Consider the following 14,476-nt stretch of genomic DNA (forward strand, 5'->3'; position numbering starts at 1 on the left):
AAAGCAGCTTTCAATGAACAGCTCCTAAAAGAACTGGCTTTTCAAGCCTGAAGAACATTTAATAACCTAAAGAACCTTTTGTGCAAAGGAACGGTTCAGTGGAGGTTAAAGGTTCATCATGGAGCCACAGACGCAAATAATGGTTTATTATAATGCTTTATTTATAAAAGTGTTCCTTAAATGCAGTGCAAGTCACTTTAGAATGTTAATTTAAAAAAATGTTAAAATGTTAAGTTTTCACTGCTTAGACTGTGGTAAAAGTATTAATGTGTTTTATTAATAAATAAAAGTATTATTAAAATGTAAATATAATTTATTAAAAGTAATGAATGTATTAATGGTTATTCATTACTTTATTACTTGATTTTTTATTACTTTATTTTATTATTTATTTGTATTACTTTATTATTGTTTTATTATTTTATTTAGTTTTTATGTATTACTTTAATATTTCTGTTTATCATTTATTACTTATTTTTATATGTATTTATTATTGTTTATTTATTACTTTATTAAATCATGTACTAATTATTTTTATTACTTTATTACTTTATTACTTTTTACTATTTTATTTATACCTTATTATCATTATTATTTTAATGTAATACTTTAATTTAATACTTCTGTTTTTCATTTATTACTTATTTTTATGTTATTTTTATTTTATTTAAAATTTGTTATTCATTATTTTATTTTTTAATAAAGTATAAAGGAATAGAACAGTGAAGAATATGCTAGGTCCAAATTTAGCATATAAATAATCATTTTGAACTATTTGCAAATAATATTTTTAAATCTGCATACATTCTCTCTTATTTGTATTCCTAATTTGAATTCCTAATTACAAGAATCATATAAATAATACCATATTTTCAATTCAAAACAGCCATATTAGTCAAGTATCGTAAAAGTATTGTTTCTATCGTAAAACAGTTGTCAAATATCAAATGCTTTGTTCGTTCTATTGTACATGTGTTAAAACTGACACTTTTGCTTGGAATTCTTGCTCTGCTTCAGTGAACAGTAAACGCCGCCTGCTTTGATTTGATTGGCCGTCTCAGTGGTTTTGACAGTGACGAGTGCTGTTAGACTGCGAGGGCAGACCAGCCTAAAAACATCACTTTTAAACCTTTTTGTTATTCTGACAGCAACAGAGCGCTGTGTAATCAGTTCAGCAGAGTAGGCCACAGCCATATCACTCTGCAGCCCAAGACCGGTTGCCCACTGAAGCTAAGCAGGGCTGAGCCTGGTCAGTACCTGGATGGGAGACCTCCTGGGAAAACTAGGTTGCTGCTGGAAGAGGTGTTAGTGAGGCCAGCAGGGGGTGCTCACCCTGTGGTCTGTGTGGGTCCTAACGCCCCAGTATAGTGACGGGGAGACTACACTGTAAAAAAAAAAAAAAGGCACCGTCTTTCGGATGAGATGTTAAACCGAGGTCCTGACTCTCTGTGGTCATTAAAAATCCCATGACACTCATTGTAAAGAGTAGGGGTGTAACCCCGGTGTCCTGGCCAGATTCCCTCCACTGGCCCTTGTCAATCATGGCCACCTAATAATCCCCATCCACTTGATTGGCTCTACAACACTCTCTCCTCTCCACCTGTGGCTGGTGTGTGGTGAGCGCACTGGTGCCATCCTGTGGCTGCCGTCGCATCATCCAAGTGGATGCTGCACACTGGTGGTGGTTGAGGAGAGACCCCCCCCCATATGATTGTAAAGTGCTTTGGGTGTACAGCAATACACAATAAAGCGCTATATAAATGCCTAATTCATTCATTCATTCACTGCAAGAACTTACAATACTAGGGGAACAATTTAGCCACTTCTAACTACTGGGGGGGATTATTGTCCCCCTCAATATCTTCAGTGATTATGGCCCTGGAACAACCCCCAAAAGGACAAAAGAGGCGAAACACCACCAACTGTCCAAAAACAAATCCCATCCCAAACCCAAAGCTGCCATGAGACGAGAATCTGTGCCGCTCACGTCAAACCAACAGATGCAAGTTTGACCCCAAAAACATCTGATTGACAAACCAGAGCATGAGGGTTTCTCAAGACCCCCTCTCGACGGGATCTTCCTCATCTGTTCCTCACCAAACGCTGCTCAGCTGCAGAAACAAGAGTGAGGAGGAGTTCAGAGTTTTTATCCCAAAGCAGCTGACCAAATACAGTCTGTACTGTGAGCTGATGACGACTGGAGCTTCTTCCTGTTTAACACACAGAGATTATAAGATAATGCTGTCTATCTGACTATATATCTACTATCTATCTATCTATCTATCCATCTCTTTCCTGTGGTGTCTGTGGAGCAACTCTGTTCTTTTTCCTGAATATTTTCTGGAGAAATGATCGGCTGCCTGCTCTGCTGTTTTTCGTCTGTCTCTGGCTGCTTTGTTCTCTCTGTTGAAGATCACAGACCAAAAAATGAAAACACTTCATGAAAAACTAAAAATAAAAGAATGGCTAATTTCTTCCTGAAGCTGTCTCAAAGAGTAATTAACAGTCACTGCAGCATTGCTAATTACAATCTTCGATCAAACCCCCAAACACTGAAATATTACTTAGTAGTTGGATAAAAGATCTGTCTCTCTTCTCAGGTTGGTTCCTCTGTGAAACTCTTCATGAGGCCAGAGTGAACATAAAAGTTTCAATGTTGGGCTTCTTTTGAATGAGCATGAATTCATACAAATGCATTCATCTTTAGGCCAAACTTTTGGTGACATTAAATGTCAGATGATGCTTGGCATTACCTGTTGCAGGTGCGCTCGCTTCTGAGCTTGAACTCCATACTGGACACGGGGCAAGTGTATGGGATGAGACGATCTCAAGCTCATGCTTTCCTCTTTTAGACGGGACAGACAAGCCATGAAGAACTCGTGTGCATCCTGAGAGGAGATAGAGAAGGTAAATCCAGCTCATAAACAAACAGCTTACAGTCACCAAGACTGCAGAACAGTCCACATTTATATTGTTCAGCGCTGATAAGATCAGGATGAATTGTCACGGCTGGTTTGTGTGAAACAGCATAATCAAGGAAGTTTTGCTAATTAATCTAGTTAAGAAGCCTGGTTTAAGGCGTCCTCACCTGCTGACAGCGTCCCTTGAAAACTGGAAAGTGACTTTCTATGTAGCTTTTAACTTTAGCCAAGTGTGTTTCCTTCAGATCAGAGTCACTGCTGTCCATCCGGCTCATGTGCAGGTCAGTTAACGCTCTGGAAACAAACACATTAATATTATTAGAACTGTTTTAGTGCCACAATTAAAGGTTATTCTGCTCTATTCGAGAATGTCATGAGAGCTACAATATGACATGCAACTTAACAGTTTTTTTTCATCTGCTTACACACTAAATCTTTACTTGTCACACAATTTCTGAAAGCTGACACTCAAACAGCAGAAGCACACAACAAATCTGCAAAACCTTGCACTAATTCTCAGACTTTGACTCAGTTTTCAATTTCATAAAACACTTTTAGCAAAACACAACACACAATTCTCGATGTAACACACAAAAATCTAACAGGAATTAATATTATGGCAAAGGTGTTTGCAAATGTTTGTTTTTGAGATGTGTTTGTGATGTTTTGAATGCAGTGCTTCATTTTGTGTGTAATTCTTGGATTTGTGTGTAAAGTTTTGAAAATGTAAGCAGTTGAAAAAACTGTAAATATGAAGATGTTAGATGTATTAGTTGAATTGTTGCTGGTACCTGAGCAGCGTGGCGCTGTCTGTGTGATTCTCCTGCTGCGAGAGCAAATCTTCCCGAAAGGGAGAAACGCTGAGGAGGCACTGAATGACGGAGTTCATATAGCACGTGTTTCCTAAATTAGGAAGACTGTAACCAGATAGCGTTGTTAGTGGACAGACATATTAGACAAACTACAGCTGACTGTATTTGTGCTTTTTTGATCTAAAGGTTTCTGCTTAAATATGTGAGACTAGTTTTGCAGAGAAGTTCATAATAAAGCACGAGCGTCCAGACATTCAAAAGCGTCTTTAACCCAGCGCAGCTTGATCAGCATCATCCTCCTCAGCTGATTTCTCTTCAGACGCTTCCTCCTGTTCCTCCAAAGACTTGAGCAGCTCCTTCAGTGAATCCTTGCTCAGATCATGCCACTGGACTCCGAAACTGGCCAGCAATTCTACAAGACTGAAGAAAACATCACACATATGTTTCCTAAGATTGTGCTTGTCCATGGGAGGTTGGGCGTATAAGCCAAAAAAAAAGGCCAAATTATTTAAATACATACTCAATATATGCTGTAAACAGTGAAGCTCAATGATTTTTTATTTTCATTAAAATTTTAAATGTATTCAGTTTCATCCTCCATATGCCAAAATATCTTAAAATGTATTTCAGAGGCAAGAAAATACATTTCCAATCTTAGAGTAGCCAACATTTATGCTGAATGCAAAATACATTTATGAATGCTTTTTAAAATTATATTAATATCAATATAAATATTTGTAAGTATATTTTCATAAATATACAACAATGGCCAAGAAATACATCTACATGAACATATTTTGAAACATATTTTTTGACCACTTTTTGTAAATTTGAAATACATTCATAATTAATTTGAAATTTCTTTTTTTTTTTCCTGAATGAACTATATTAATATTTAGTATAAGTGGCGGTATAAGTATATTTTAGCAGTAACCTGCTGCTACACACAGATACTCACCGCTCAACATCAATGGTCTCGAAGGTCAGAGCTGCGTCTGTAAAGAGATCAATTATGCAGTTTTAGTCAAACATCGTATCATACTACAGACATCAGCAAAGACTTCAACTACTGCTGTGAAGACATGTTTTTGTCAATGTTAATGATACAAACTTTTTATTAGAGACATAAAGGTATAGAAACTAGGCAGGCTTTAGGAAGTAGATCCTGAACAATCAGAAACACATAGAGCTAAGAAAACCTGATGTTTGAGGCAGAAAAACTCAAAAAGAATGTAAGAAATGTCTGTGAAAGCGTCTGTAACCTCCGACTGCTTTTTTCTTCTGGTCGGCAGTCAGCAGATCAACTTCTTGAAGCTCCTCAGAAGATCTGCCGACTGCACTCGAGTCATCGCTGGTCTTCTGAGTCTGGATGGAAGACGTCTTATCCTGCTCAGAAGACGAGGACACGCCACAGAATGACAGCATTCTGCCGAAGAAGCGCCGCAGACCTTTAAATCTGCATTTGCCTGAAGAAGAAGAGGAAGAAGAGGAAGATGAGGGTGGTTTGACAAGTCCATCACATCCAGTGAAGAACACAGCGCTAACTTGACCCTCGTCTTCTTCTCCTTTTTGGGATTTTTATCCATTTTTTCATCGGACTGATGAACGGCACGCACCAAATTCTAGAAGAATAAACATAACTCAGAATTAATACTTTATGTTTGGTAATCTGTTCATAAGTGGAGACTGAGGCACGTTGCTATGTGTGCTAAGTGTGAACCAAAAAGTTCAGTTAGACAATATTTTAAATTCTTATACCGCTTTAGGAATAATTAGCCTATTATTCTCAGCTGGATCACATTTAAACAAATTTATACAAATAATGCATACAGATATGCATAAAATGCATAAACAGGTTTACTTGTATATAATCCAGTCACATTGTCACAGAACAGAGCCAAGAACCAAGGGTTAGAGGTGAATGTGACTTTATTAAATATAAATGATAAGATGGTGCGTGAACGTGGAGGTGAGTCTTTCTATGGGGAAGATCGCTGAGTTCTGGATGGTGAGAGTCCGGAGAGCAAATGGGAGTTATCCGCTGGAGTATCCGCTGGAGTTTCCGCTGGAGTTTCCGCTGGAGTTTCCGCTGGAGTTTCCGCTGGAGTTTCCGCTGGAGTTTCCGCTGGAGTTTCCGCTGGAGTTTCCGCTGGAGAGATCTGAGGAGTAATGGGAGACTAATGAGTCGTAAGTAGCCAGGTTACCGTTCCGTATGTGAACTGTAGACCGGACGATGAATGTCAGAGAGTGTGGGTGCTTTATGGCAGTGTTGATGAGGGTGAACAGGTGTAGGTGATCAGAACTCAGGTGACTGCGATCTCGTGATTTCTTGTGATGACGTTGACGGTGACTCTCTGACACACATCAAACTGTTAGGAGTGACATTTTAAATACACATAGGTTGAACATTTTTGATGGTATTTCTCGTCAAGCAAGTCAAATCAGTGAAATTAAACAGCAGTAGATTATAATGGTGGAATAATGATGGAAAAGTTCAGTAAGTATTTTTTGTTCAGATTTGTGGATTCAGACTGGAGTAAACCTCTTTAAAAACCCCGTTCGGCGTCAGACCTACCTTCACCAACCAAACCATTTTGATGAAGGTGTAATAATGTAATAATGACTGATGAAGCTGCAGGTGATCTGATCTGAGCACGAGCGCTACACGGAGCGTTACTGACGTCACACAGCCGCCATCACCAACGTTCTATGCTCATGCGCCTTTTTTTTTTTTTTTTGAAAATAGGCCTTTATCACACTTCTGCGTTCGAAAAGCTGAAGATTCAAATAGTAGCGTAAATTAACTTCCGCTGCAGGCTCTATCAATGGCTGTGCCCATAGCACGGCTTTGTTGTGGATTATTTATGTAGAATTCAGCACAGATACGTCTTCTAAAGACACCAATCTCAGTTTACAACAATTAATTGCGTATTATGAAACGAAGGAATATGTTGTCACGATATCCCGATGCGTATTTCGTGACTTAAACAGGAGCGCGCGAGCCATACTGTATGTGTACAGGCAATTCTTCACAGTCTGATCACCTTATTTCATTACAGAACAGCGAGAAAACTATATAAACAACATACCACATTAATAAGAATTAAAAATAGCCAAAGTTTAAAACATTACTATAGGCTGTATGATTAAATTAAAGGTTTAGGGCAAACTTGTATTAAACATGCTCACATTTTTTCACGCGCTGACTTTATGATGCAATCCTCTATATTTGCATCAAATTTAAGTTGTTCAAATAAAGAAATATTTCCAGCCCATAGACAATAATTAAAAATAAGTTTGATCATCTTAATCGAGTTATTCTCCGTGATTGCGTGCAACGATTGAATATCATTATACTGTGAACAAGAGCGGGCGGTTAATCACAATAAATATAATTCAAAAATTAAAGCTGCAAGCAGCGATGATCGGGCCCTCGCAGCCGGTCTCACCGCCAACGGTGGCTTCAGGGAGACAGGGAATGGTGAGCAATATGCATTTAAAAAGCCAAATATAGAGGAAAATGTTAAAGTCTTTTATATGTGCCAAACCTGCTGCCAGCTGGTGGCGCTATGTCTATAACTTAACATTGGCCTGTAGATGTCTTCAGACCAGTCCTTTTATCAAACATATGAAGTTTGGTGCAGATTGAACATGGTATGTTTGAGTTAGTGCAAAGCATGACGTATCCTGTTGCCAACAGGTGGCACTATAATTATAACTGAATATTGGCCTTTTGATGTCTTCAGACCAGGACTCTTACCAAACATATGAAGTTTGGGGCACATCAGACATTGCATGTTTAAGTTAGTGTAAAACAAGTCATTTCCTATTGCCAGCAGGTGGCGGTATGTTTATAACTGAATATTGGCCTTAAGATGTGTTTAGACCATGACTCTTATAAAACGTGTGAAGTTTGGGACAGATCGGACATTGCATGTTTAAGTTAGTGTGAAACAAGTAATTTCATGCTGCCAGCTGGTGGCGCTATGTATATAACTGGAAATTGGCCTTAAGATGTGTTCAGGCCAGGACTCTTACCAAACATGTGAAGTTTGGGGCAGACCGGACATTGCATGTTTAAGTTAGTGTAAAACAAATAATTTACTGTTGCCAGAAGGTGGCAGTATGATTATAACTGAATATTGACCTTTTGATGTGTTTAGGCCAGGACTATTATAAAAGGTGTAAAGTTTGGGGCAGATAAGACATTGTATGCATGAGTTACAACAACTTCCTGTGTCATTGTATTAATAACATGCTTTAGTACTTAGTAAGTGTTGCTAGCATGTTTGACCATTATTCTAGCATGTTTAGCACACAATGGCATAATTTACAGTACTGCTAAAAGTGCATCACTGTGTAAAACATGTCACTTCCTGTTGTCAGTAGGTGGCACTATCACTATAACCGAATGTGAGCATGTAGATGTCTTCAGGCCAGGACTGTAATCAAACATGTGAAGTTGGAGGCAGATTGGACATTGTATGCCTGAGTTACAACAACTTCCTGTTTGATGGAGTTAGTAGCATACTTTAGCACTTAGCTAAGTGTTGCTAACATGTTTGAGCATGTTGCTAACATGTTTAGCACACAATGGCATATTTTAATGTGTTGCTAATAGTGCATCACAGTCTAAAACATGTCACTTCCTGTTGCCAGCAGGTGGCGCTATGACTATAACCAAATACGGGAATGTATAAGTGTTCAGGACAGGCCTCTTATCAAACTTGTAAAATTTGGGGCAGATTGGACACTGCATGCCTGAGTTACAGCAACTTCCCGTTTCACTGCATTACTAGCATGCTTTAGCACTTAGCTAAGTGTTGCTAGCATGTTTTAGTATGCTTGTAGCATGCTGCCAGCCTATTTATCACTTGTTGACACTTTTTAATATGCACCTAGGAGTCCATTACAGTGTTAAACCTGTCACTTCCTGTTGCCAGCAGGTGGCGCTATGACTATAACCAAATACGGGAATGTATGTGACGCTGACAGTCGCGTCGCTCAGATAGGCTCATGTTACACATTAAAATTAAGGATGACATGATACATGGTATGGAATCGGTATAAATATGCAGTTTTAACATTGACGTTTATTGCATCAATGTTCAACTAAACTAAATTAGTTTAATTTTCTTCACAAAACTGCTGTCTGTCCATTGACAATAAAGCGGGCGGAAATTCCCTTACGCCCCTAATTGGAGCCGGATGTGACGACACGCAGACTGTGATAAAGGCCTATACTCTTTTAAAGTGAAGTTAGTTGTCTGGTTAAATTATATTTAATATTGATGTCTGTAAATGTCTGCTCAGCCTTTTAATATAATATGAAGTTGAAGATGAAGTTACATACTTTTGTAGATAAAAAGTTCAAATAAAAATCCAACATCCATCAACAAAACTGCGTATTTCATAAACACGTTTTTTATTTATTTTTTTATTTTTTTTATTACATATATGTCCATATCTGGATTTATTGAATCAGTGTTGTTGTTTGTTTGTTTGTTTGTTTTTGGAGGGAGGGGGGTCCTCTCAAGTGAAGTTAATTATCTGGTTAAATAATATTTAATTATATGTATATGTATATGTATGCTCAGCTTTTTACTATAAAATGAAAGTTATATGCTTTTTTCCCTTGTTGTATAAACCTTAGACTGGTACAGCCCCATGTTTATTTATTTATTTATTGATTTACAGGAATGAAGACTGTGAGGGACTGAAGTAGTTTAACAAAATGCTGATTGTTCAGCTGACAAAATGTCTTTCTGAGGAAATAATTAAGACACAACTCTATAAAACAGTTTTGAAAGTTGTGAGTTGTCCTTAATTGTAAAGACTGTAATCTTTTCCTTACATACTCATTGTCATCCACATTATATTCAATATAGGATCTGGATTGTTTGCACCAATAAGTAAAACATTAATTTTCATGAAATTATTTCATAATATAAATACCTTATAATTTAGATTAATAATTCATTGGCTATAGAAAAAATAAAGAAAAGAAAATACAAAACACAAAGCAGTAATGGAGTATCTACACATTATTCAGATGTATTAGCAAAAAGTATCAGGTCTCTCTGTCCTCAGTGTCTATAGGGCTATAAGAGGGCAGATGTCTGATTTAATTACATTTACACAATTACAGTCTTTTAGCACTGAAATAAAATATTAGATACAAGGTCCAAAGAACACACACACACACACAAAATAATAATAATAATAATAACAATAATAATTGTGGTCTCTCATGTACAAGTTTATCCTGTTTTAGTTTACTTCCAATCCTGTAAATGTGAAAAGGCTCAGACGGAGGATGAAGGAAACACTCTGAGGATCTTTATAAACCACACATTTTACACACATCAACACTGCATCTCACTTTATTAAAATTTATTACAAATTGCTTATTCAACCAAACTTCAACAACATATTTCATGAGCCTAAATCTGATGACAGTCTGGAGCACTGAATGTTATTCTCAGCTTCTCGAAAGTCTTTATAATAGTGTTGTAATGTTTGTAATTGTTTGTTAATTATACTCAGCCAAAATCCACCAACAGATCCATCTGCCTTTTCCTCTGAAGCTGACACTGACTATCATGAAACATTGACTATCGTGAAATGGCCTGAACATTGTGTCAGTCTGTGAGCTTCAAGAGGAACTGAAACCTCTAAATATAAGTAAATAATCACAGAATTGTCATGATTTTCCTGTAGTTCAGTGACACATACTCATCTGCATCAACACAAAATAATGCTTCACTTCAACTTCTCATGAACTGCAGATATTGGTTGATGAAATGCTTGTGCTCTTGCGTGAGATGCTGTGAGGAAGTCTGTTTCTCTCTCTTCTGTTTCTCTGTATCTGCTGTCACGGATGCCTGTCTGCCGTCTAAACTTCTTCTGGACATGAACGTCTTTCAAGAGTCCTGCTGCTCCATTTTAGGAGTTCTCCTGGTTTTTCTTCTCCAAGGTGAGTGACTCGAGATATCCAGCAGTTATTCCAGTATAGGGAATGCTTATGAATATTTTAAATGATTATTAAATATGAAGCTTAATGTGTTTAATGCAATGCATGCTTAAAGTGATTTTAGAATTAAATATATTGTGTATTATAATTTTACTGTTTGAAGCAAATGATCATGGACAATTAGGTCACATCAGTGTTTCATCTGTGAGAAAAGACAGTTCGGTTCAGGAAACCTCAAGCCTTTTCTTTAGTGAAGGTGCCATTAATAGAGTGCTTTTCTGTTGCAACCGACATTAAATTAATTGAAAAGCATGTTATTTCTGGGTTTATTTTGACTTGTCATTCAGTGCTGTGGAATAAAAATATTATGTCATCAAAATGGCAAAAACATGCAACATTTACAAAAAGACTTACAGCTGTTGATGTGATGTGGTGGAGAGTGGCACGGTGCTGTGAAACACTTCCTCAGCAGAGCACGAAGTTACCAAATACAGACACAGAGCAGGAGTCACTGTGCAAATACACTTTACAGATGCCATTACAGCCATGTTCTCGAATCTGACTGATATCTGATTCTGATATCTTCTGGGAACAGGGCCGTTTCTAGCCAATTTGACGCCCTAGGCGAAATCCCCCCAAATTATATATATATGTATATTCTTTTTTTTTTTTATTTTTTTATTTATATATATATTCTTTTCAGACACCAGTTTCTTGTTACATTCAAATTGGCTGTCATAGTAACAACACTGATTTGTGGAGATAGAGTTCCACAAATCTGAATGCATTATTTGTAAATTGACATAAGATTAACATTTTGCACAATTTATTATCTTTAATATCATTGTGTTGCCACTAGATGTCTATATAGCCCTATGTAACAATCCCTAGTAGCTAAGACATTGCACATAATTTACACATAAATCACACATAAATTAATTTTATTACATTTGGATTTGGATACATGTTTAGATACTATAAATGGCTACATTTTGTCTTTATCTGTTTTTTGCTCAATTGTTTTGTTGTTGTTGCTTGAAACATTGATTTAAAGTGTCAGTTATTGCATTATTATTTCAGTCAAACCTAGAAAACCCTTTGTTGCCCCAAACTACATATAAAAGCCTGATCAGTGGCATAAAAGTAATCAATGCAGCTACTTAACCCTTTGCTACTCATTTACGCGTGAACTTCCCCTTTAAATAACATGACGCTCTGCCCTCTATGTGTATGACGCATCTCCCATTAAGTGCTGTGTTAGAATTGAATGAATTGATCAGCATTTCAACACCTCCATAAGGATGTATTAAGCTCCACAAAGCGGTTTAATAAAGGATGTATTGATCTTGTGAATTGGTGAATTTTACTATACCAATATTTTTTAATTGGTTGTTAAATATGGGAATATTACATGACACGCTGATCCTTGCACATTGGCAAAACGCACACCTTTTGGACAAATCTCGCAACCCGATTCATCAACTGCCACAAATACTGCCTAAACAAAATACTGATTTTGTGCACTTTATTTACTGTACCAATATTTTAAATTGGCCTTTTAATTTAGCTTTATTGCATGGCGGGAAAAAAAGCGTTACCTTGCCAAAGCACTAACAGAGCCCATTGAGCTAATGGCGTTGATGAGCGCTCCAAATGCAAGCATGCAACAATCAGGCAACAACTGAGAGCGCTCTGATCCAATGGCATACAGGCATTGTCAGATTGACAGTACTCTAGCCCAATGATGTTGGGGATCCAGTGGGGGCGGCAGTCATATTTCAGGGTGACCGTGCCACTCTTTATCACAACCCTGCTAAAATGTAGTGCCAGTACATGCGCTCATTGGCGCCCCTTCGGCTGGCGGCGCCCTAGGCGACCGCCTAGCTCGCCTATGCCTAGAAACGGTACTGTCTGGGAATAAAGTTATCTTCGTGCTGATGGTGCTGTGGAGCCGTCCTCATGAAGACAGAGTGAGAAGTGTGAAACGGTCTGTGCTGATAGCATAAACTCAGACTCCGTGAGTTTCTTTTGATGCTTATTTATTGTTTGTCAACTTTCTGTTCCTTTTTTTCTCCTTGGTTTTGTTATTGTTGTCAAACTGGTATTTATTGTTAAGTATGTTAAAAGACATCTAAATGTGAAAAATATGGCATGAATTTGTGACAGTATGTAAGCATTGTTTGTTGTTTGTTCTGTATCGTAGGGTCGTGTGTTGATTCAGATGCAGAGGTTGTGCACAAAGCTGTTGGAGACTCACTGGAATTAACTGCTGATTATCCAAAAGATGATCTTGAAGTAGAATGGAAATATAATGATACTCCTTTTGCTGAGTATCGAAATAAAAGATTTCCAAAAAGTGAAATCTGAATTATTTTATGAAAGAATAAGTAAGTATAAGGACAATATTAGTATAATAGTAGCAGACCTCAAAGTTCAGGATTCTGGAAACTTCTCAGTTGTTGCAGAAGGAAAATCTACACAATACAATACAACATTCATTGTGCTCCATGTTCATGGTGAGTTTAATTACGTGATATTTATTCTGTCAATGCTGTTAGGATGCAAATAGCAAATTCTAAAATAACATATTAATGAACTGACGCTGAATACGTTCATGGTCATTTAAATTAAGTTAAATAGATACTTTTTTATATTATTCTCCTACAGATCTCATCAGAGATGTTCAGATTGAGTGCAATGTTTCCTGGCTGCAGGACATGTGTGTCCGGTGATCAGAATCCCTCCTACAGCAGGACCGGTCATCAGATCCAGACTCAAGGATCTCACCTGAATATCAGCCTCCGTCCAGCAGAGAGCGCTACACTCACCTGCACAGCCGACAACACCGTCAGCGTCAGGTATACTACTGAGACTGTAGTGTGCACAGAGACATCTGAGGAGCAATGGTTCTGTGTAAAAAGTTGAATTCTTAAATTATATAATTTACAAAAAGTTTATGTTGAAATAAAGACAGACTAAGAAACATGCCCACACATTTTGGAGACCCATTTGAATGGCAAGATTATGTATATTTGTTAAATTGCTCTAAAATGATCTTGTTAGATTTTTATTCATCATGATCTGTACTTAAGCAATTTTAGGATCTGTACAACAGACCACTCAGATCATTAGGATCGAGTCAGTTAGAAATACCAAGGGTTCACACAAAACCAGGAGAGTCTGCTTTTAGCTATTATGCGGCCCGCAGCTGAAGCAGCTTCCAGAAGAGATCAGATCTGCTAAAACATTAGCCACATTTAAATCCAGACTCAAAACTCATCTGTTCAGCTGTGCATTTACTGATGAACACTGTACTACGTCTGAACTGACTGCACTGTATTTTATGTATAATTATTTTCTATTTTTAACTTTTAAATTAATTTTAAATCAATTTCTAAATCATTTTAAAAGTTCCCTGTTTTATTGTTGTGATTTAAAAAAAAAAAATTTTTTTTAGGATTATTTACTTCCTTTTATGTAAAGCACTTTGAATTACCATTGTGTATGAAATGTGCTATATAAATAAACTTGCCTTGCCATATTAATAACAACGTGGGCACAATTACAGCAGTAAAATCTGTTCAAGCCACCAGTTGATACAGCGTTTTTATTTATCTTATTTACTTGTGTTACGTGAATCGGTGTGACACTTATATTCTAAGCCCATTAGGTGGCGTTGTGGGGAGATTTCCATTCTTCGAGAGTCGTGTGACGTCAGCAAGGACTCCGGATAAAAGGCTGCGAGGCGACAATTGCGGTCTCTCTCTCTC

The 14,476-nt window shown here is 37.3% G+C and overlaps 1 protein-coding gene and 1 long non-coding RNA gene across 2 annotated transcripts; one reads left to right on the forward strand and one right to left on the reverse strand.

Moving 5' to 3' along the window:
- Positions 1–2,093: 2,093 nt before the first annotated feature.
- LOC131543884 (ubiquitin carboxyl-terminal hydrolase 37-like) lies at positions 2,094–4,714 on the reverse strand. Its single transcript, XM_058781693.1, has 5 exons — positions 4,692–4,714; positions 3,713–4,153; positions 3,089–3,215; positions 2,754–2,888; positions 2,094–2,210 (listed from the first exon to the last, which is right to left on the reverse strand). Exons 2-5 carry the CDS (start codon positions 3,808–3,810, stop codon positions 2,094–2,096), a joined length of 477 nt encoding a protein of 158 aa, XP_058637676.1. The 5' UTR covers positions 3,811–4,153; positions 4,692–4,714.
- A 5,895-nt stretch (positions 4,715–10,609) lies between these two features.
- LOC131544869 (uncharacterized) lies at positions 10,610–13,718 on the forward strand. The gene is made up of 3 exons (XR_009272259.1): positions 10,610–10,709; positions 12,910–13,222; positions 13,374–13,718. It is a non-coding gene; the product is annotated as an uncharacterized LOC131544869 (long non-coding RNA).
- The last annotated feature ends 758 nt before the right edge of the window (positions 13,719–14,476 follow it).

The sequence above is a fragment of the Onychostoma macrolepis genome, chromosome 07, assembly GCF_012432095.1.
Source record: "Onychostoma macrolepis isolate SWU-2019 chromosome 07, ASM1243209v1, whole genome shotgun sequence".
Classification (NCBI taxonomy): domain Eukaryota; kingdom Metazoa; phylum Chordata; class Actinopteri; order Cypriniformes; family Cyprinidae; genus Onychostoma; species Onychostoma macrolepis.

Excerpts from the sequence above, each read along its gene's own strand:
- LOC131543884 (XM_058781693.1), bottom strand. The coding sequence starts at position 3,810 with ATGAACTCCGTCATTCAGTGCCTCCTCAGCGTTTCTCCCTTTCGGGAA. Across the intron at positions 3,216-3,712 it reads GACAGCGCCACGCTGCTCAG|AGCGTTAACTGACCTGCACA; the intron begins GTACCAGCAACA and ends GTTTGTTTCCAG. Across the intron at positions 2,889-3,088 it reads TCAAGGGACGCTGTCAGCAG|GATGCACACGAGTTCTTCAT; the intron begins GTGAGGACGCCT and ends ATCTCCTCTCAG.